Here is a 22,306-nt window from a genome sequence, read left to right as displayed (position 1 = left end):
TGGATTCAAATTTCTAACCTCCTGACTGACTTCAGTTAATATTAAGTTATTACAGTGTTGGTCTGTTGTTCTCCTTTCTTCCACAGAGGAAGCCATTGAGGCGAAGGTACGAATCACCTGGCATGTACTCTGATGATGACGCCAACAGCGACGCTTCAAGCGCCTGCTCAGAGCGCTCATATGGTTCTCGAAACGGAGGCATCCCCCATTACCTGCGGCAGACGGAGGATGTGGCAGAGGTCCTGAACCATTGTGCCAGCTCCAACTGGTCTGAGAGGAAGGAGGGCCTACTAGGTCTGCAGAACCTACTCAAGAGCCAAAGAATACTAAGGTAAGATGGTGCCTGAAAGTCTCTGCAAACAAAGGGGGGGATGGGAATGATTGTCTTAAACCGAGTGCTACAGCTGTAAGTCTGGAAGTTTATTAGCTTTTTAGCATGTCCGGGGTCCCTGTTATCAAGTCAATGTTCAGTATCATGTCCCATTAACATGAGACTGAACATTGTCGCTGCTTACTTTTACAGGTGGAGATGTGAAATAAATATTGTCTGTCCTGTGTAATTTAACTGTTTATCCTACAGTATATAAGCACATTACTGGCTACAGACAAAGCCAAAAGACACTAAATATGTTGTGGTCTGTGTTTTAACCTGTTGTCCGGTGCTTTCGGTTCACTGCAGCCGAGTGGAGCTGAAGAGACTTTGTGAGATCTTCACAAGGATGTTTGCAGATCCACACAGCAAGGTACAAATCTGACCAGTCATTTTCATAAATAGTGACTTGAGTGTACATGCATGCTCAACAGTAAATGATGGAGCTTTCTTGTATGCTGTGACTTATTCAGTACTAATGAAGTGTCTTTTGTTGCATGGTCTGCCGTGCGGTGGATTTAATAACAGAGAGTAAGTGTGCACTTCTGTTCTAAATATGACTAAAAGTCCAGTGTCTTCAGTTCTTTGTAGTAAATGTTTGACTCGGTCTCAGGTGTTCAGCATGTTCCTGGAGACACTGGTGGATTTCATCCTGGTGCACAGAGAGGACCTGCAGGACTGGCTTTTTGTGCTGCTCACACAGCTGCTGAAGAAGATGGGTGCAGATCTGCTGGGCTCAGTACAGGCCAAAGTCCAGAAGGCCCTGGATATTACAAGGTCTTAAATGCAAGCAAAGCTTTAGAGAGGGGATGACAGCCTGCTCTTTTAATGTTAATACATTACATTACATTAATGTTTAATGTAAATCTTTAATTGTTAACATATTAGAGTAAACCAGTGTTGTCAGTTTGTGTAAATAAGTCAATTAGAAGCAACACTCACAATTTCAATTGATACCAAGAGTCATGTAGAAGAATTTGACCTCTCTTTCCTTTGTGTGTTAGGGAGTCCTTCCCATTTGACCAGCAGTTCAACATTTTAATGAGGTTTATTGTGGATCAGACTCAGACACCAAACCTCAAGGTACAGTAGAGAGCAATTATGTTGGAAACAAAGCTGATTTTAATGTAATTTGTGTAACCTCGGAAACACGTGACCATGTGATGTGTTGTTCTTTGTCTTTTTAGGTAAAGGTGGCTATTTTGAAGTACATAGAGTGCCTGGCTCGGCAGATGGACCCTGGAGACTTTGTTAATTCCAGTGAGACTCGACTGGCAGTGTCGCGCATCATTACTTGGACCACTGAGCCCAAAAGTTCTGATGTCAGAAAGGTAGGCTGGCCCACTAAACATGGGTTTTTTTTATCATGTAGCACCAATAATTGAAAAGAGTGATGTCCTCATTTTTTGTGTTTATTATTATTTATTATTATAATTATTTTTAATTCTGTTTTACTATTGGAAGGATCAGAATATATGAATGTATTATTTAATCCTCTGAACCCAAAACTGTTAAATTTTCAGACGGTCCTTGAATGCACCATTGTTATTGATTGTAGCTTACAGCTTTCATTTTTTTATTACTTCATGACTTTTTTTTGACTTTTTGTGTTACACTGCACAAATGTGTGTATGTTTTGACCTCTCTCTACCTCTATTCATGAGCTGTTTACATTAAGGCACAGTAAAAACAAACCCAAGTTGCCTGAAAATTTGACAGTACCCACAAATGCCCAGAAACTCCTTGAGGTTCAGAGGGTTAATATTTCTGTCACATTAAGAACAATACATGCCCTAAAATGCTTTAATCCTCATGGTGCAGAAAATGTTCACTCTAATGTACCCAGATGCAATAACAGGATATCATGAGGAGCTATCATGGCTTCCTGCCGCACTAAACTGTTATAATGTTTGCAGGTAGATGGAAAAGCTTATTGCAGAACTAATTTTAATAATACATGTAATACTTTTAGAACATCTGTTTTTAGAATAAATAGCGAAATAATAATACAAATTTCCCCTCAGTTGATCAGAGGTACTGAGAGCTAATGGCCAGTTGTATACTTCTATACTTTTCTTCATTTGATTTTTTTATCCTGTTGTGTTTGTCTAGCAGCACATAAACTTTGATAACAGGCACTGTCCGTGTGGATGGCTTTGGGTCAACGGCCCATTATCTTCCCCTTGTGTGATGCGGGTCATAAGTTGTCCCTCTGTGTCCCCTGCTGTCTGTTTTTCCACTGTTGTTTTCCCACACGGAATGCAGGACCGCTACATAAACCTATCAGTGTGTCTGCTGCTGACAGTCATTGTTTTAGTAGAAGTATCCGTTACCTGGTAAAATGTGATGGTGGAGGACCATTGTCATGCTGTAATGCCCATTCTGCCTTGCCACTGTGCCTCAGACTTTTCATAACTGGGTGAGCGAGGAGCTAGCTGGCAGGTCCAGTACTGCAGCCTTACTGTCCACTGAGGGCAACCAGGAAGAAAGGTGTAAGCAGGTAGAGCCCATTCCAGTAGCCAATCACAACACAACAAGCACGCAAATGCCCCGCCTGCCTGGTGCCTAACCACCAAACTTCAAGACTGTGAAAACAAAGTCTAGCATCTCTCACTCACATTTTATGCTCTCAGCTGTAACAACCCAACTTCAGTCTGTGCCTTGCAGATTGACAACTCACCACACAGATTGAGCTTGTTGTGCAACCAGGAGTCTTATGTTTAACATTAGTGTTTCTCTAAATTACAGGAAAGGCTTGTGGCTTTTTTTTGAATTTGTATGGATTTTTTTACTACTGTGTGCCTAACACATTGTGCCTGTTTGACTCATCCTAACAACCTGTCATCCACCTGCATACCTGCATGTTTTTAACATGTTACTTTTCTGTGTGCAAGATTATGCAATTTGAAAATAGGCATTAAAAGACACATGTAGTTAAATGAGTGGCAGTGCATCCCTTACATATGGATAACAAAAGTTAAGTGCCTCAGTAAACATGTTAAAACCCTAACAGGAAGTAAGTTTAGTTAGACAGCTATACTTATTAACATGAGGGGTAAGGAGATGAGTTATACAGCCCTTGATGTGAGCAGAATGTGTGCAGCACTTTATATGGAAAGCATCGGCTTTATATAATAAATTCCAAAATATGTTTAAAAAAAAGACAAAAGAGGATATCTGTTGAGAACAGGTTATTTTATAAATGACCTGACGACCCTCGCAAGCACATTTCAGATACCTCTGGATTTAGCATTACTTCATTAAATATTACTCCATCAGTAATAGCAAGCTGATAGTTGCTAATAGTTCCATTAGTTCCGTTTAGTTCTTCTGTACTCACTTGCATGTTGAAACACTGACATTGTGACAACGTGATTAGTTGTGTTCTATCTCAGTTTTCCACTGAATGCAGCTTCAAACACTTTTAACAAGTTTCTTTTTACAGCCCAGCGTGTGTTTGTCTGCCTATGGAGCGGAGAAGTTGGTTGCCTTGGTTTCAGAATAGTTTGTCTTTTTTTGGCAGAAGCCTTTGCAACACATACACACAAAAGTCTAACAATGGATAATTTAGTTTTATGTTGAAAAATGATTTCTTCATTTTATCTGACTCTGGTGAAACACCTGGTTGAAGGACCTTGACATTGCTACTTCTGAAACCATGGAAACCAGTACTTCCTCCTCCTTTGTGTGCTCTGTCTCCTAATCCGTTATTCTACACTGCCTGCAGGCGGCACAGGTGGTGCTGATTTCCTTGTTCGAGCTCAACACTCCAGAGTTCACCATGCTGCTGGGAGCGCTGCCCAAAACTTTCCAGGATGGAGCCACCAAACTGCTGCACAACCACCTGAAAAACTCCAGCAATACCAGCAGCAGTGTGGTAAGGGAATATAAACACGTATATATTTTTCAATGTGGTAACCTTACAGTAGAACTAGTATATCACAGGGTTGCCATATCTCAGTATTATTTCCTTAAATTTCCAGGGCTCTCCAAGTAACACCATTGGCCGGACGCCGCCGCGCCACACCCCCAGCAGAACCAGTCCCCTCACCTCGCCAACAAATTGTTCCCATGGAGGCCTGTCTCCAAGGTAGCCATCGACTGCATTATGAAATTATTACCTATTGTTCAGCACAGTTCTTGTCCTGATGCATGGTTATTTCTAACCACGTGGACACTACTACTGTCATTATCTGTCTATTTGTAGTCAAACTAACACACATCTGGGTTGGTGTAGGTAAGCTACTGAGCGAGTTGCTGTCAATATGTTGGGGTTCCTTACAGTATAAATGTGATTTTATTTCCAGGTTTGAATAATACATTCTCTGAAATATTATGTAATATGGCAACATTAAGTGGTCGCGCTCGTTCATGAATGACATAGATGCTTGTGCGTATACAAAGATGACCATAGACGGTACATAACTATGGACGGAATATACTTGATGTCACTCTTATCGTCGCCATTTTGCCATCACAGTCCACCTAAACTCCAAATAAAAAGAGGTGGAGTGCAAGCGGAATTGGGACATGCAAGCAGTTGCAGATGTAGAAATGTGGAGCTGTGAGTCTGCACCCACCTGTCATTTAGGCACCAATAATTTTGTATAAATCCTCATATAATTAAAATATACCATTGTCACACACTTTCTAACACTGCGGCATGGGCTACATTTATCAGCGCCGAAGGTTGTCGCTTGGTGTATGCACAATTGTCCCTTTGTCACTTTCGCAAACACAAAGGTAACTCTACCACTCACAGTAGTAAGGCCCCTTGCTCATGTTCTGTGGAGTTGTGCTGCTTGCCACTGCTCTCCTTTATATTAACACTTTTCCTTTAACCTGAAAGCTCAGACTAGTTTCTTTTTGACTTTTCTCTTTCTCTTCCTGCACACTCGTTGTTTTTCCTCTCTTTCCTCCCCCGTCCTGTCTTGTCATCTGGTCTTTCTCCTTTCCATCCACTTTACCCACACTCTCTCACTCCTGTTTGTCCGTCCTTCCCTCCTGGCCGTGCTGTGGCAACAGTCGGTTATGGGGTTGGGGTGTCGACGGACTGTCAAAGCAACCCCCTGCCCCTCCTCCTCCTCCGCCTCACTCCACCCCTGCTGCCCCCTCCCTAAGGGTCCTTCGCAGAGCATACTCACCCAGGTAATGAGGCGGGCTGAGACACACCTAAAATCCTGAAGGAAGCCACACCCTGAAACCAATTAAAATATTTAATAGTCAGTTTTAAGTCGCATCTAGAAAAATCCACATTTAAGGTTTACATCAGTTCTGAGCTTTCGCTTTCTCATAACTAATCTGTGTGTAACAGGCAATGCTCAAACACTTTGCATGTTGCAAATCCATGCCTGCCTATCAGCTGCTCTTTTTTAATATCACATTTTGTGCATTAAGTGCTGGTGTGTATTTCTGTGTTTGTGTCTGGCAGCATGATGGAGTACGACACAGAGAACATGAACTCAGAAGAAATATACAGCTCACTCCGTGGAGTCACAGAGGCCATCCAGAGCTTCAGCTACAGGAGCCAGGAGGACTTGAACGAGCCAATCAGACGGGAGGGCAAGAGGGACGACGCAGTGAGTCATAGGCTTCTCATCCAGGACTGTTGTTACATTTAGTGTTTTACACGATAACGGTGGTTTAAGCTAAACACACCCCAGAGGCTGCAGAGAGAACTTGAAGACATAAAACATGAAAAGGGGAAATTATTGTAGATCACTGTTAATCCCAGCTGCGTGCCCTCCTGTTTTACAGGCTGGCAGAGAAGGCGTAGCATCATCTCCTGGTTCTGATGCTCGCCTGGGCTTAGACATGGTGGAAGGGGGTCGCACGGCTTTGGACAACAAGACCTCTCTACTCAACACACCATCACCACGCTCCTTCTCCGGGCCTCGGAGTCGGGAGTTTGCCCCATATGGTTATGGAGAAACCATCTGCACCTATGACAAGAGCGCCCTGAAGGAGGCCGTCTTTGATGATGATGTGGAGCAGTTCCGAGACTGTGAGTAACATCTATAACAAAGACAGAGATCTACAATTACAACACATGGCACACTAAAATTCTCTGATTGGCACACCCACACCTCGGGCAAAATTTGCTGAAACCATCTTACTTCTGAGCCTCAACCTAGATTTGAGGAAGTTTTGTTCCAAGTCTCAGTTTCTGCTCTCAGAATCAGAATCCTCATAGTTCTGTCTGACAGCTCAGCAGACTTTTGTCTTGTCATTCTGCCAACCTGTCCTCCACCCCCAGCCCCCCTACCCCACCCCCATCACTGTGTAATCTGACCATGTCATGTTAGGAAGGAGGAGCAAGGCAGAAATCTAGAGCTGTCCTCCATTCCATGTGTGACAGCTACTGTGTGCAGCCCACTTTGTCTTTATGCAAATTTACACAAGATATACAACAGGTCTACATTATGTTTACCTCAAATGCAGGCGTGAGTCTGTAGCTCCTCTGTTGTAGTGTGTTATTGTTGTCATCACATCCTTTTCTTTACACCCTCCTGTATTCCTCCACCTCCATCTCCACCTCCAACTCCGCTGCACCTCCTTCTCCAGGCCGGCGTCAGGAAAGTGGTGAAAACAAGATGACTCTCCCCAAGGTCTTTGCTCCTGGTAAACAAGCCTAACCTCACTGACTCCTTGACAGATGTAACTTTCTGACTGCTCCTTCACTTCCCCTGCCCTTTGTCTTAGTCTGTGTTTACCTTGCTCACCTCAGCTCCCTCTGTTCCCTCAATAGTTTCTTCATGGTCCCCTAACTTGTTTTAACACCACTTAGTACCTTTGTGTCCAACCTTGTGCTTTTATGACAGCTGTAACAATGTGGGATATTGTGACATAACAAATAATATGAAACTCTAAAAAAGGTGATAGAATAGAATTTTCTCTATTAAAAAAAGATTAACCAACTGACTGATGACATTCTGACTGGAGCAGTAAGGTTTTTGCAGTAATTAATTCACCCCTCTCATCCTCTCTTGGTGATCAGTTGGTCAGGACCACTCAGACCTGGTAGCTGACCTGCTAAAGGAACTGTCCAATCACAACGAGCGTTCTGAGGAACGTAAAGGTGCTCTGGTGGAGTTGCTGAAGATCACACGAGAGGACAGCCTGGCTGTGTGGGACGAACACTTCAAAACCATCCTACTGCTGCTGCTGGAGACACTGGGAGATAAAGATGTATGTAATCTGACAAAAGTTACCAACACCATATAAAATGTTAACATGTATGTTTGGGCTTCCTCCCACATTCTAAAGACGTGCTTGTTAGGTCAATTGGTCACTCTAAATTGCCCGTAGGTGTGAGTAAATGGTTGTTTGTCTGTGTATGTTGCCCTGGTGACCTGTTCAGGGTGTACCCCGCCTCTCACCCATATAGAGCTGCACTGCAGGACAAAGCGGGTTTGTATGATGGATGGATTTATGTTATGGAGTATTTTGATGATGGAAGTGTGCCCAGTGTGTCTTCTAATACAGATGCAGGTCGGTAAACCTCTGTTCCAAATGGATTCGTTCTGTAGATTTTAATACAGATGACATTTTCCTGCCATTGAAAAGCAAGCAGAAGAATCCATTTGTCTGGATATAACCACACAGGACTTTAACCAAACATTTTGATGCAGCCAGGGGTGTGGCTTATTTCTTATGATGTCAAAAGGGACCTCCTAACCTGAATGACTCCTTTTGATTGATGACAGATATGGTCTTTTCTTATATTTTTGTGTGTTTGAACATACCAGGGAAATTTGATATAACAGAATATTTCTACTTTTTTATTGACTGTTCTGTTTTCCCCAGCACACCATCCGAGCTCTGGCCCTGCGAGTGCTGAAAGAAATTCTGAGGAACCAGCCCGCCCGCTTCAAGAACTATGCTGAATTAACCATCATGAAGACATTGGAGGCTCACAAAGACTCTCACAAGGAGGTACACAACTTGCAGCATTTCAAAATTAAAATGAGAAAAATGAAAGATGAATGAAGGAATGAATCAAATCAAAAGATTGTGTTTTGCAAACTTCTCAAGAAGGCGAGAAAAATGAGCCAGGTGAATATAAATACTTGTGTTAATTAGTACAAGCAACCCATATTAATCTTTATTTAATTTAACACACATGTATTCATAAACTTGTGGCAGAACTCCTCCAGCTTTATTCAGACTTTACAGGCTGGTTATCAGTGTGACAACAATAGCTGAACACAATAACTGCCACCTTTGACCCCTTGCTCAGGAACACACTGCAGAGTTACTGTGGGTTACTTTGAGAGGAATTTTCCTGCCCTGACTGTCAGGTGTGCAGAGGGGGGTACACAGGGTGGGTAAACAAAGGCCACGTGTTAATACCACATTGAACAGTGCAGTTTAGTTCATCAGTTCTCTGAATGGCAGAAAAGCATCACTTCTTTCATTCTTTTTTTTATTTCCAACAATATGACTGATTTAATGTGTATATGTCAAAGGTGGTGCGTGCAGCCGAGGAGGCGGCGTCCACTCTGGCCGGCTCCATCCACCCGGAGCAGTGCATCAAAGTATTGTGCCCTATTGTGCAGACGGCCGACTACCCCATCAACCTGGCTGCCATTAAGATGCAAACCAAAGTCATTGAACGCATCGCCAAGGACTCGTTACTGCAGCTGCTACCCGACATCATCCCTGGACTCCTGCAGGTCTGAATTGCAAAACAAGATTTAAGCTTTTAATTTACAGATATAAATAGTTGTTTTTGAAGATTATCCTAGTTTTATCAAATAAAAAAAAAACACAAACTTTTATACATTTAGAACACATGTATAAGTATTTTTCCACAAGAGCAGAGGTTTTTCGGGGACAGAAACATCCTCGCAGGCTCCAAAAAGGCATATTTGGGCAATGTTCATATTTGGACAGTGGGAAATGTTTGCCTTATTTGTCTCTGGAAATGTTTGTGTGTACTCTGCACTCATTACAACTCCTCCCATGATCCTGCTGACCCCTCATGTGTGTGTATGCCTGTGTATGTGTGTGCACACGCTGTGCCTGATGCTGCCTCGTCTCTCCGCAGGGCTATGACAACACAGAGAGCAGCGTTCGCAAGGCCAGCGTGTTCTGTCTGGTGGCTATCTACTCTGTGATTGGCGAGGAGCTGAAACCCCACTTGGCACAGCTCACGGGCAGCAAGGTACTGATTGCCGCCAACAAGTCGCTTCATGCACACACACACACACACACACATCACACACACCTGGTTACCAAAACCTCTTTGACAGACGCAAAGCCTTATCATCTTCCCATGTTTCTCAACCGCTTCAAAACAGCTGTCCAATTCTAAAGCCCAGGGTCATAGATGCCCTACTTTCTGTACAGCATGTGTCCTTGAGTTATGCAAGGGTTGAGATCTGAGGGTCAGGTCCACCTGACTGGGGGGCGGCCCTCCCTGTTCACCTCCACCTGTGATCTGTTGGCCAGCTGTGTTCGACTCAGCACCGTAGCCTCAATGACCTGATGCAAATAATTACAGCATTTTGTTCCTGCACATTTCCTCAGCACCTGCAGTGGCTGCTGCCCAGTTCAGTTTATTAGCATCATTCTTATTTTCAAACATATCCACAATGAGTCTCCTCTGAGATAGCTAGTGTGAATGTGGAGCATTGCTGCTGCAGCAGATTACTAGTATATGGTTTTAAAATCACTTATCTCCTTTGTTAACACCCTTTAGATTTAAATTAGATTAAATTTAAATCACTTGTTTGATTCCTATCAATCTAACTGCTTGCTTCCTTACTGAATGGCTAAAAGAATCCAGATCATCTGACCAGAGTCTTATGTTTTGAACCATATATTTATTTTCAGGACACAGTATAATAATAGTCCTTGTGTTCGGTCCCCCCTGAAACAGAACTGAGAGTAACCCCAGCAGTGACCTGTGCTGAAGTTAATATCTGTTTGTCTGTTTGCAGATGAAATTACTGAACCTGTACATCAAGCGAGCTCAGACCACCAACAGCAATAGCAGCAGTTCCTCGGACGTCTCCTCTCACAGTTAATGGAGGAAAGTTTCATTTAGATCCCCTGTGTGTGTCTGTTTGTGGGTGTGTGGGTGTGTGTGTGTGTGGGACGTCTCCGTCTGAACTTCCCCTCCTCATGATGATTCTGCCGTGTTTTTCTGCTGAAAGGATCTGTGTCGTTTTGCTCCTCCCTTCTGCTCTTTTGAATGTAACTGCTGTACTGGTGGGAGGGAATCAACACCTTCTGGAGTTTTTGGATGAAGAAGATGAAAGTTTCTCTTCCTCCATAGTTCCCACCACCTCTTGCCTGTTTCAGATTGGTCAGTCTGAGGACTTCACACATAATGCCATCAAATCAACCACAGATTGGGATTTTGTGTCATTTGGCTGGCCCAGTGATGGTAATAAACCTGTTGGCTTGGGATTAACAAAAAACAAATATTTCATAATATTTGCAAGGGAACAATGTGACAGAAAAATAAAGTACTGTATGAGCTTTTTTAGTTCAAAGCCTGTGCATCGATTGTAATTTATATTAATTTGTTATTAAGGGTGACTTAACACATTGAATTCTCCTTACACAAAGTCATTACACCCAACAAGTTCAAAAAAGTTTCAGCTACTTAATCGACAATCCTTCAAACTGTGTGCAGATCTTACCTTTGGATAGCTGGATTTATATGGAAACTCCAACCAATCAGCAGACACAAAGTAGAAGCTGAGTCTGTGAAAAGTTGTGTTGCCTGTATTTTCACACTAAACCTTTTTTGTGTTGCCGACTTGTGGCACCTTCTGAAAGGCTCCCACTCGGTCTGAGCGTGCTCAGTGAAGAGGACGTCCTTTTGTAAATACTGCAGGTGTGGAGCTGGGAGAGAGAGACGTTACCAGGCCTTATTCACTTTACACTCGCTTCATGTTTGTTGACTGTGGAAGGTGAACAGGATGCGCAGCACTGCAACTTTCTCATAAAATGTGAATCTGCAGGAAAAAAATGAGCATCGCGATGCTTTCAACCTGCGATGATGCAAATCCAGTATTAGTTGTATTTCCTCTTTCATTTCTCCCTCATCTATACACAGCTTCTGCAATAACTCACACATATAAGGTATTTTGTACATACACTTTTTGACCACTGCTTTACAAATTTTACACGTCAAAAAAAAAGAGTGAACAGGTCAACTAACTTTTTTGCACGTTAGCAAATTTAGCTTGCATGTAAACTGCAGCACACGTCACCTTTGTGCTGTACTGAAGGGCCCAGGTTTTTTTAGCTGGTAAAAGTGCACTTGAAACATCATCAGATTGATCATTTGTGTTTTAGTGTTAAAGAAGACATTCATTCAGATATAGCACCTTTAATGGCCCACTGGTCTGTGCAGCCACAATTTATAATGCTACTATGTGTGGGAACCAGCCTGTGATGGTGGCAACGAATGAGCATGTTGACAGTTGAGTCTAATGTGGGGATGGCTGCTCTGTAAAATGTAAACGGTGCAACATGATGCCAATAATGATGACCAAAATGTTGGTTTATTTAAGTTTGTAGAAAGCAGGAAGTTTTGAATGAGTCTAAGTTTTAAAGCTTTAAGATGGATTCCTGCTGTTTAAATGGATTTTTATTATTGATCTGATATGATTTATCACAGTACAGTAGTATACTTTACTGTAAGAATTGATTCACTTTCTTGTCTAATTTGCTAACTTCTAGCAAACGACCATTAATAACAAGTACTTCTGGTTTCTCCTATGGACGGCTGGGGTCCAGTGTTTTAGTTAGGAGGTGTTTTCATTGACTGAGTCCACTAAGAATGGGCCAATTTTGGTTATTTAAGTAAATGAATGTACAGAATTTACATGTTGGTGTCTTAATTTGCTGTTTGAGTATTGGTACTGAAAATAATTTCAGTGTAAAATGTCTCTCTGACTTTTTGTTTCACTTCCATCCCCCTCTGACCCTTTAATCAGCTGAGTTTGTGTTTTAATGGGCAGATGTGCAGCTGAAGGGGGAACGTCAGCAGAACCTGTTATCACATTGCTGGTCCTACAAGATATTCTTTGCAAACTGTTCACTATGCATGTTCAACTGTACACTGTCTTTCTTTTGTCTCAGTGTAATATTCATACCTGTATTTATATATTTTATTTGATTTTATTTTATTTTGTCGTCCCATGATAAATTGTACAGCAGGGCTTTTTTGTTAACATCCACCTGTGATAGATTTGCAACCATGTAAAAACTGTTTGCTCTAGAAATAAACAGACTAAGAACTGATGTCGTGTGTTCTCTTGTCTGTTCTCCCAGGATTTCACAACCACTAAACAAGTTACTTAATCTGGTGTGAGATTTAGAGTCCATCAAAGCTTTCTACGTCTTCTAACCTCTCCCTCCCAGGTTAAACCTTGGCTTCCTCTGTCTGTGACTGTGTGTGTGTGTGATCATCCATTTACGAGCTCATGCATCCAAGCGCTGAGGTGTGCTTAGCTGCTCCATGTAAACATTAACCTAGGCAGACTTTGAGATCACCTGCTGCCAATCTTTGATCCCTTTAAGGAGCTCTGACAAGACCAGACAGCAGCTGCTGGTTTTTGTGCTCAACTAGGGAACTCTTTAAAACATACATTTTGGGATAGAACTGTGTGCTGTAAAAACAAAACACCATTCATTTCAACGTCATATACACGTCTTAGCTTCTAGCTTGTGTAACAGAAGAGGTAATCACACAAAGATAATCATGTTTACACCTTTAAACCTGCAGCCAATCCTATGTTTGTTTTCACAAAATGCACCTCTAAACATCATTACCCTACGTAATTCCAGCTTTAGGGCCACAGTGTCAACAACCCATCAAGTGAAACTGCTATAAATGCATCAACCAAGCCAGACGTTTGGTAGTGTGTGTTTGTGTTTGTGTGTTTGGGGGGGGGGGGGGGGGGGTGCGCGCACAGACGCTGCCTCTCAAAGGTCATCCAAGGTATGCTAATGGAAGTCCTGATGACATCACTGGGACAATATAAGAGGCGGGCAGCGAGGCTTTGGCTCCAAACCTCTCTGAGCCGAAATCTGAGGAAGGTAGCCCCTGTCCTGACTCCACGTCCTCCCTGCAGGTCTTGGGATACAAGAAGACACCACGCTGGAAAATATGCTGTTCTGCCACTCCCAGCCTGAGTCCTACCACCAGCACTCTGCTAGTTACATTAGGTAAAGCACAGCAATTGTGAAGAGAAGCTTTCATGCACTTTTATCTGGGAGAGATCTGCACAACAGTCATGTTTACTTGCACAAGAATTTGTTCTTAGTTCTCATATTCAAATATTATAGTACTATCAAATTTTGTAAAATTTAGAGGAACCTTGCAAAAACAGATTATATACACTCCTTTTTTCTAAAATAAAATGAATCGTACCATGAGAGAACAATGCATTTTGTACCCTCAGCCTTTTGCACCTTTGTTCCTGTCATTGGGTGATTACATTACAACATACTGAGCCCCTCTCTCTCCTTCTTGGTCTCTTTCAGAGAGGCCTTGCCGCCTTTCTTGAAGAACGAAGAAGCCAGGTTTATGGCTGAAAGTGACTCTAAGAGGAACCCATTCCAGTACATTCTCTGTGCAGCAACTTCGCCAGCCGTCAAACAGCAGGAGGAGACTCTCACTTACCTCAACCAAGGTAGCTATGTGTCCTTGCAAGTTGACGTCGATGATGACTGAATGGACCGGAGCTCATGTTGTCACAGCAGCAGTGTTATATTAGGTCATAGTGAAGCTAAAGCTCTGTAAATGAATGGCTTGTAAAGTGTGTCCATGCTGTGGTTTCAGACCAGAAACCAGATAGTGAAGACTTGGGTGAAAAGTCACAGAGATAATAATGAGCTCTATTCTCTAACGGAATAATCAATCATGACCCAGATCTAATGTTAGGTCTATGGAGGCAAAGGAATGCCAAAATTATAGTTTTTAAAAGTGGTTTGTGTGTGATTGGAAAATACCTATCAATATGATATAATGCATTTTTATCATTCAGGTTTTTAGTGAAATATTAAAATGCAGTTAATAAGTTAGTTCTTCTTTTTTTTAGATATATCTAGATAATTTAGATACATCAGCAGGCCTTTTTACACTGGACATTAAACCCACTACCCCTTAAACCTTCACCCATTAGTGCTCAGCAGTATTTACTTTTAGCCCTCTCTTTATTTCAACCCATCTCCAGCTGAACTTTAGTAGCTTGCTATCATGTAGCTATCATTAGCAGGTTGACATAGGGTGGTAAAATACACAGTGAATTTTTTTTTTTAGCTAGCCATTGACTGACAGCATATATAATGCTGCTGTTTACTGTTCTGCTAACATTGCTCACATACAGTACTGTTGATACAGTTTATATAGAACAGAAATGAAACCCATTAGGAAGAGTCAAACACTGCAGTTCAACCCACAGCCTCTAGGGGCTGGTTCCAAACTCAATCTCCTTAGACCTCCATGTTAATGATAATGTTATTTGTGAAACACTAATTGTTTTTGTGTAACATAAAGCTTACTTTCAGGGAAGTTTATTTTACTGCTATACATTCTGCTGAAGTTTTAATAAAGGACAAATGTCTCCACAATTCAAAATAGATATAAAACTGCTAATATATATTGGACAGTATGGACTTCCCTTTTAGTAAAGTTTCTGAGAGGACAGCAGTAAGATGTTATAACTGTAGTGCAGTAGTGGGTTTATCTGGACAATATGAGCTCCTTCATGTGTGTGAATTTGTCTGATATTCATCTTCTAATCTTACTCACTCTCCTTCTTCCCCACTTCTCATCACTCTGATTCCTTCTGTCATGTTGAACACTGACATGTTTTGTCTGTGCTTCATTCACCTCTGCTTATCTGCTCTGCAGTAATTTCTTTAGAGTTAAAAGCACAATGAAAGTGAGCTTGCTGTAACATGCAACTTCTGGCCAACAATTCAAATGTAACGATGGCATGTATTGATTAGACATTAATTGCCATCAGGGTCTGTAGCTTAGCTCTCAGCTGAATAGATAGACTTGTAGCTTCTCTCATTGGCTATGTTCCTGAGGTTTTCTTGTGCTATTAGACCTTATTGTATTATATTTGATCAGGATGGAGATATGCAAACGTTTTGTAGTGGCTGGCCTTGATATCTGGCTTAAAAGGTTTCTAATTTGATTCAATCTCTATCTCCACTGCCCCTCTTTTCTGATTGACTTATTTTCCATTTTTCAATTTTAATCAGGTTTTTTTTTTAATGTTTTAAAATGTAGGTCAGTCCTACGAAATCCGTATGCTTAACAGAAAACTAGTGGAGTATACACATATAAGCAGCAAATATGTGAAGGTAGGTGTAAGGTATTATGTATGTATGTTTTTTGACCTTGATGTGACCTCTTCCTCTTTCTTCTCTTATCTGTTTTCAAGTCTGACTTTCCTGGTTTGTCGCAGGTCCCTCGACCCTCCCTTCCACTTCAGGGGTAGGGGTGTCGACCTAGGAGAGCTTGGTACTATCACCCAAACCCACCTTTCCTTCTTCCCTACAGAAGCCCTATACACACATTCAGCTCATCTTTCATCACATATTCAGCACACACACACACACACACACACAGACACACACACACACACACACACACACACACACACACACACACACACACACACACACACACTGCTTTGGTCTACTGGGAGTTTTACACAAAGACTTGGACATCTTTGCTCTTTTTTTGTGAAGAGCTCAAACATAGTATAACAGACAAATAATGAAGTTTCCAGTTTCTCTGAGGCGTGTTAATTGTTGGTTTGGCATTTTTAATGTAAGACATGTCGTATAATGTGCATCCAAAAGCTCAGAGTGTATCACTTCTGCCTATTTTTTTACTGATTTTGTGCTTTCTCAAAGTTATAATGAGAAAAATAAACCGGTGTCCATCTGATGTCCTTACTTTGTGTAAAACGCCCATTAGAATCCACTTTCATTTTTATCACACAGGTTCTGGTGACACAAAATGTGTCTCATTCATTTAAAAAGGCATCTCTCTGCACGCTCACTTAAGAATGAGGAGAGGTCAACTCGTGTCATTTCTGTGTGAGTGCATCCTCTTGACATGTCTGTGTCGTCAGGCTTCACCGTAGCCTCAGAGCGTAATTCTGCCCGTAGCATCCTAGAGACAAAAGAATGGGACAGGTGGCGTCTATGCAAACAACATGACGTGGTGGATTCAGAGCCGTTTGAGTTCTGCTGCTCAGTCATGCATGAGGCTCCGTCCATATAAATATCCCCAGCGGTACATGTTTTCACAGGTTGTTAATCTCATTTCATGTTGCTGCTCTTTATAAAAGCAGATTCATTCACCGTTTTAATCATTTAGCCAACTTATTCTAAACAGTTAGCTATCTGCTAAAACATGGACTTTCCCTGTTCACACAATTAATGACTGCATGGGAAAGAACTTCCTGGTTCTCAGCTTCAGCCTGAATATGAAGAGCTGTGCTGTGGGAGCATTGCTATGTCATTATTGCGTCTCACAGGTATCACATGTAGCACCATTGTCCTCGTGGATATGTGTGTGTTTAAAGTTTGACTTCTGTCAAAATGGACATGAGGGGAGCTGAGATTCACCTTGAATTCCCACCTCCTTTCTTTTACCGACTGAAACTGTTTCATATTGTTGTGATGATGATGATGTCAGGGGAGCCTTTTCGCACTTTGCCCAACAGCTTTGTGCGAGCTGCCCTGTTCAAGCTGCAGCTTGTAGCTCTCACCCTGAAGCCTGATCCTGCCTGTTCACAGAGCATTGTGCGAGTGGTGTTTCATGACCGTCGACTGCAGTACATGGAGCACCAGCAGCTGGAGGGATGGAGGTGGAACAGGCCTGGGGACAGAATCCTGGATATTGGTGAGCTCACGGTGACAATGATAAGTGTGTGTCGTACAAAATAAAGAGCAAATAAGCAGCTGACCGGTTAATAACTTGCAGACATCCCACTGTCAGTGGGGATAATGGAGCCTCGTTCACACCCTCTGCACCTCAACACCATTGAGTTCCTCTGGGATCCTGCTAAGAATGCTTCTGTTTTCATCCAGGTAGTTACAACCTCAAGCCATATATCTCCAAGAAGGGGGAGGGGGAGACTCTGTTCCATTTTTCAGCTCATCTCTTGTGTTCTCAGGTCAACTGCATCAGCACTGAGTTCACCCCCAGGAAGCATGGCGGGGAGAAGGGGGTGCCCTTTCGCATCCAGGTGGACACTTACACCACCAACGAGCACGGTGAACACATGGTGCACGTCCATTCGTCCAGCTGTCAGGTTAAAGTCTTCAAGGTAACACTCTTGGTTTATGTTTTTTGCTTCTCCTGCGCTCTGATAAGCTCAGTGTATTACGCTGATAATGTCATCTGCTTAAGCCTAAAGGAGCGGACCGCAAACTGAAGACAGACAGGGAGAAGATGGATAAGAAGGCCCTGCAGGACAGAGAAAAGTATCAATCGTCCCATGACACCACCATGCTGAAGGAGGTGAGGCGATCTGCCCTCTAATCTAAGATCAGCCTGTGTTTGCTTTTACTTTGCAGCCATAACTTTATTAATTCCAGCGATACATTCTTGTGTCTCTTGGATATTTGTCTAATCTCATCAGAACTGAATTAATACAGCCCATCAGTCAGAGAGTGCCCCTTCCGCCAAACCCGTTAAATCACTGCATGTTAATGTGTCACTGCTTCTGAGTTGTTGTGGCTGAGCTTTGTCAATGATTGGGGCTGTCAGTGTGTCACTTTGGTGTGTTCAAATGTCAAGAGATTCTCAACTGGATGAAAGATAAATCTGGTCACAGCAGATCCAGTCAACATTATAATAGATTTAAATTTAAAAATTATTATTATTATAATTTTTAATATTCTGGTATAACTGAAGACGTCATTCCAACCTGTGCAGCGTGAATATATCATTTTTAACCCTGTAGTCATTAATTTCATCCTCTTGCTGAAGTGTTCCCCATGGCCTGATGCTTTAAACCTCACCAGCCACAGCAGCAGCAACACTCCGTCCCCAGTTTACCACAGCTCACCAACGTCCTGCAGCTTCACAGATGGGTGAGCCACCATCCACACCACATGTCACCATTCTGGTTTTTGCCAGCTATGTTAAAAACTGTATGTGAATGTGATTAAGACGAAAATATAAACATGTCTTATTTGATTTGACTGTGCTTCAGTAGTTAATTTTATTCTGACAAATAAAAGCTATTAATACATTCTAAAGATGAGGCGGCTAGAACAGAGTGTAAGAACAGACAGATCAGCGTCTCACACCCCTCACCTCTGTTCTTTTCCATCATGTGCATGTTTCTCTAGCAACTGCTCTCCAAACCAGCAGGGGGAGCTGTTCATGCCCGGCTGCTCTGATGTAAGTAAAGGAGAACAGTGCAGTGTGAAAGTGTTAATGTTGCTCTCTCGTTCCTTTTAGGCCATTATTTGGAGACAGGTGGATGCTGTGCTGCTATACTCATTTCAAGGACTCTTCTTCTTTTTGACATGTAGCATGTTCTGCAGTCCTTCTCGCCTCAAGACACTCTGCAGTGGTTGCACCGTCACAGGTTTACACCTTTCTCAAGGCTCTTCTCCAGCTTCTCAGGTAACATGGGTGGTCTTCACTTTACGTTTGGGTCTTTGGAACTTTGGATTTCCATTGATGTGTTTGTCAATGCAGGAGTATATAATGTAGGGCAAACTTTCTGCTGTTGTTGCAGGTGCTGATCTCCTGAATATGAGCAGGGACGATTTGATCCAGATCTGTGGTCCAGCAGACGGCATTCGTCTCTTTAACACTATGAAGGGAAGGTGAGGCATTAATCCCTGCAGATTGCAGGCTGATAAATCATCTGAAATTATAAACTGGTGCTGACATATAAATGTGTGTGTTTACATGTACACTTTTAGGTTGTTGCTCTTTAACCACCTTTATGACCGCCTCTGCTCACTTCTCCAGGTGTGTACAGCCCCGTCTCACCATATATGTGTGTCAGCAGCAGTCCAGAAATCAAACTCCCACCAAGCCAGGCGGCAGAGGCTGTAAGCAGCCATAATGTGTTCTTTCTTCACTTACATACTGGTCTCTTCGGGACAAACACATTCTGTCTTTTTGTCCTCTCTGCAGTCTATCATGCTCTGTTCCTGGAAGAACTGACGCTGTCGGACCTGTGTGAAAAGATTGCTCTGCTGTACAGCATCACTCCACAACAGATCGCACAAATCTACAAACAAACAACCAGCGGGATCCACGTGCTAGTCTCTGATGAGGTATCGTCCTCATACTGTTAAACTATTTGTACCTACGATGGATCAGCCCAGTGAGGGTGCCACAATTTAAATCTATGAGACTAATTTGACCAGTCACAGTGTTTGCTGCCCCCTAGTGGAATCAAATGTAGTTACATAATATACATACAATACCTTTCACTTCTACATGTCTGGTCCAATCTCTGGATTATTAGAATAAGTGAAAAAATCAGTCACAAAATCATCAGGCTGAGGTATCGGTTATCAAATTGATATATATCGACATATTACACACAATGCAAATCAGCTCCAGTCTGTTTTTCTTGTTAGATGGTGCAGAACTTCAGAGAGGAAATGAGCTTTATCATCAGCACCGTAAGAGGTAATTTTACTGAAAGGCTTTTTATAGCTGGAAGTGGATGTCAGAAATGAAACTTTGTCAAATAGATGAAAGCTTTAACTTCATTGTTCTCCGTCACACAGATGAAAACACTGACGGTTACCACGTTGTGTTGAAGTGACCAGCAGGAACTCAGGAACGCTTCATCAGTGAAATTTGTACAGAGTGTAAATACGTCTCTCCTCACTACAATGTGTGACACTTCAGTAAAAACTACATAACAGTAAATGTGGTTAAGCTTTCCACTCACTGGTGATATTGTTTATTAGTGTTTTGTTTGTATTTCCTGCAGTTACTGATCCTTGTTTGATATTCTGTGTGATTAGTGGTAAGCAGTGCTTTATTTCTCCTTTCACATTTTTAACTTAACACGTATGTGAGGTGTAATGCCTGTCATGGTAGTAAAGCAAATGTCGTGCGCACACAATGAAAAAGGCAAATGAACAAAACTGTAATGCAATATGTTGTTGAAAGAAGGGCATCAGGCTGAAATGTGGATCAATGGTCCTGACATGCTGTGTATTTTACACATAATAAAATATTTGGTTTCTTTTTTTGTGCCTTTTACAAACACACACTGCCTTTGTTTTGTGAGTACATCTACAGTGTTAATGTAAATAAAGACAGACATGGGAAAAGTAATCTGACAATGGTAGCTTCAATGTAACCATTCAGATGTTTTGCTGACAATAGTCCTTCAGATTTTGTTGAAAATGTTTTACTTACTCGAAATAGTTAGTGTGAGCTGTGGCCCACACATGTTAAAAAGCTCATGAGAGCAAAGTCCCAAGATGCAGCTGGTCAGCACGCCCCTCCTCTCCTTACTGCACAGGCCCTGTGGAGCCCTCTTGTCCCTGGTTCCCATGTCTCTGCTGGGATTAATCCCTGAACCACAGGTGTGATAATCCCAAACACAATGGTGCTACTGAACACAGGGGCTGACAGCGCTCAGATCCCTGTCTGCTTTGATCAACAGCAACAACAGCTGTGATGCTGTTGGTCCACAAACTCCAGGACCCACTTCTAAGGAGAAAGGAGGGTTAAACAAAGCAGACTTGTCAAACAGAAGACGATGATGCACTTTGATTATAGAGTGGTAGAGGTTCATGACTGAAACACACACAGCTAGTAACAAAGATGACAATAGAAATGTGTCCAGAAAGTGCTTCTTGCTGAGCTATTGATAAGCCAAAGCAGTGGCGTAGGAAGCATTAAAAATGTGGGGGGGACACCTTCTGTGGGTGGGTGGTGAAAAAAAGTACATCAGTATATTATGAAATATAATATAATAATATGAAGTAGTTGCGTTTTCCTGTGGATTTTAGCAGGTTGTTAAACTATTTTACCTACAGAAGTAAACACTTCATGACTATTTCAGAGACAGATTCAACAAAAACTCGGTGACAAACAGAAACTAATTCCAAGTGAAACAACAGTTTTGTCAAACATACTGGTGCTACTACACTAACAGCCTCCATATCTGAGGCCTTCTCTCATTTACAGAGACAAAAAACTGGCAAATCCCATAGAAAAATGAACCAAACTGCTTAATGCAGATAATACTGAAACACTAAAAATACTAACTTACAAAAAGATGCATGTCTTTATTTTTATTTGCTTATAAAACTACTTAATTCACAACAAACCTTGTGGATGTGTTTATAATGATGCGCTGCCTCATCTGCTGCATCAGTGTGTCCCTGTTCATATAATGCCCCACTGTGTCCTGACGGTCCATCACATGTGTTTTATTCTTGCTGATAAGAATAGGAGCAGGTGGCTGTGTGCACTGGCTCGGCGAGGCTGAAGCTAGCAGGCTAACAGGAGCTAACCTGGCCCTTATTACAACATGGGTTAATGCTGAAAACAACTCTAACTCTCCGTGTCTTTGTTGGGAATCTCCTCATGTCCATTGTGTGTGGGGAGGGAGCAGAAAAGGCAACAACATGTCGTCAGACAAATAAGACCGTCTACTGTAACTGACAGTAAACAGTAGCTTCCTCCCAACTTTTCTAAGTTGATTTAACATCAACCTAACGTCTCCTGGGGCCATGTGACAAACAGTCAGGCTTCAGCATGAGCTGGACTTTGTGGGATGACACTGACGTCACCTCCTCCAGCTTCGACCAGCTTCGACCAGCACCGACGGTTCTCTTTACGGTGTTTTACGCACCGATCTGGCTCACCTAGATCACTTAGCTCCATTTTACAAATGAAACAGGTGGAGTTGTGAATGGTGTTCTGTTCCAGAAAAAAAG

The 22,306-nt window shown here is 42.2% G+C and overlaps 2 protein-coding genes across 24 annotated transcripts in view; both read left to right on the top strand.

Annotated features, from left to right (window-relative positions):
- The window catches only part of clasp1a (cytoplasmic linker associated protein 1a), a 52,473-nt gene extending 39,869 nt beyond the window's left edge, over positions 1-12,604 (top strand). For 7 of the 21 annotated variants that reach the window (XM_028392987.1, XM_028392982.1, XM_028392992.1 and 4 more), the window contains 18 exons: positions 87-331; positions 680-743; positions 899-901; positions 984-1,147; positions 1,375-1,453; positions 1,558-1,701; positions 2,775-2,870; positions 4,098-4,247; positions 4,354-4,460; positions 5,396-5,518; positions 5,802-5,949; positions 6,128-6,374; positions 6,935-6,991; positions 7,368-7,558; positions 8,177-8,305; positions 8,839-9,045; positions 9,420-9,536; positions 10,315-12,604. In XM_028392987.1, coding sequence (XP_028248788.1) covers positions 87-331; positions 680-743; positions 899-901; positions 984-1,147; positions 1,375-1,453; positions 1,558-1,701; positions 2,775-2,870; positions 4,098-4,247; positions 4,354-4,460; positions 5,396-5,518; positions 5,802-5,949; positions 6,128-6,374; positions 6,935-6,991; positions 7,368-7,558; positions 8,177-8,305; positions 8,839-9,045; positions 9,420-9,536; positions 10,315-10,401 — 2,358 coding nt within the window. In that variant the 3' untranslated portion in view covers positions 10,402-12,604. The remainder of the gene's footprint in view (positions 1-86; positions 332-679; positions 744-898; positions 902-983; positions 1,148-1,374; positions 1,454-1,557; positions 1,702-2,774; positions 2,871-4,097; positions 4,248-4,353; positions 4,461-5,395; positions 5,519-5,801; positions 5,950-6,127; positions 6,375-6,934; positions 6,992-7,367; positions 7,559-8,176; positions 8,306-8,838; positions 9,046-9,419; positions 9,537-10,314) is intronic. The other 14 variants (XM_028393002.1, XM_028393003.1, XM_028392998.1 and 11 more) reach the window with 7 other exon arrangements.
- An 817-nt stretch (positions 12,605-13,421) lies between these two features.
- tfcp2l1 (transcription factor CP2-like 1) lies at positions 13,422-20,214 on the top strand. 3 transcript variants are annotated; one of them, XM_028393745.1, is made up of 15 exons: positions 13,422-13,561; positions 13,880-14,028; positions 15,639-15,712; positions 17,162-17,267; positions 17,349-17,455; positions 17,542-17,694; positions 17,778-17,888; positions 18,360-18,463; positions 18,725-18,776; positions 18,911-19,004; positions 19,120-19,210; positions 19,359-19,441; positions 19,527-19,669; positions 19,979-20,030; positions 20,132-20,214. In XM_028393745.1, the coding sequence occupies exons 1-15, from the start codon at positions 13,503-13,505 to the stop codon at positions 20,167-20,169; spliced, it is 1,416 nt and encodes a 471-aa protein (XP_028249546.1). In that variant the 5' UTR covers positions 13,422-13,502; the 3' UTR covers positions 20,170-20,214. The 3 variants fall into 3 exon arrangements, 2 of the variants coding, with proteins under 2 accessions (XP_028249546.1, XP_028249547.1); XR_003669354.1 differs by lacking the exon at positions 20,132-20,214 and having other exon boundaries at positions 19,310-19,441; positions 19,979-20,025; XM_028393746.1 differs by lacking the exons at positions 19,359-19,441; positions 19,979-20,030; positions 20,132-20,214 and adding an exon at positions 19,310-19,358 and having other exon boundaries at positions 19,527-19,644.
- Positions 20,215-22,306: the final 2,092 nt, after the last annotated feature.

Source organism: Parambassis ranga, chromosome 21 (genome assembly GCF_900634625.1).
Source record: "Parambassis ranga chromosome 21, fParRan2.1, whole genome shotgun sequence".
Taxonomy (NCBI): domain Eukaryota; kingdom Metazoa; phylum Chordata; class Actinopteri; family Ambassidae; genus Parambassis; species Parambassis ranga.
Note: the sequence above shows the minus strand (reverse complement) of the source record. Positions and strands in the feature narration are given on the sequence as shown.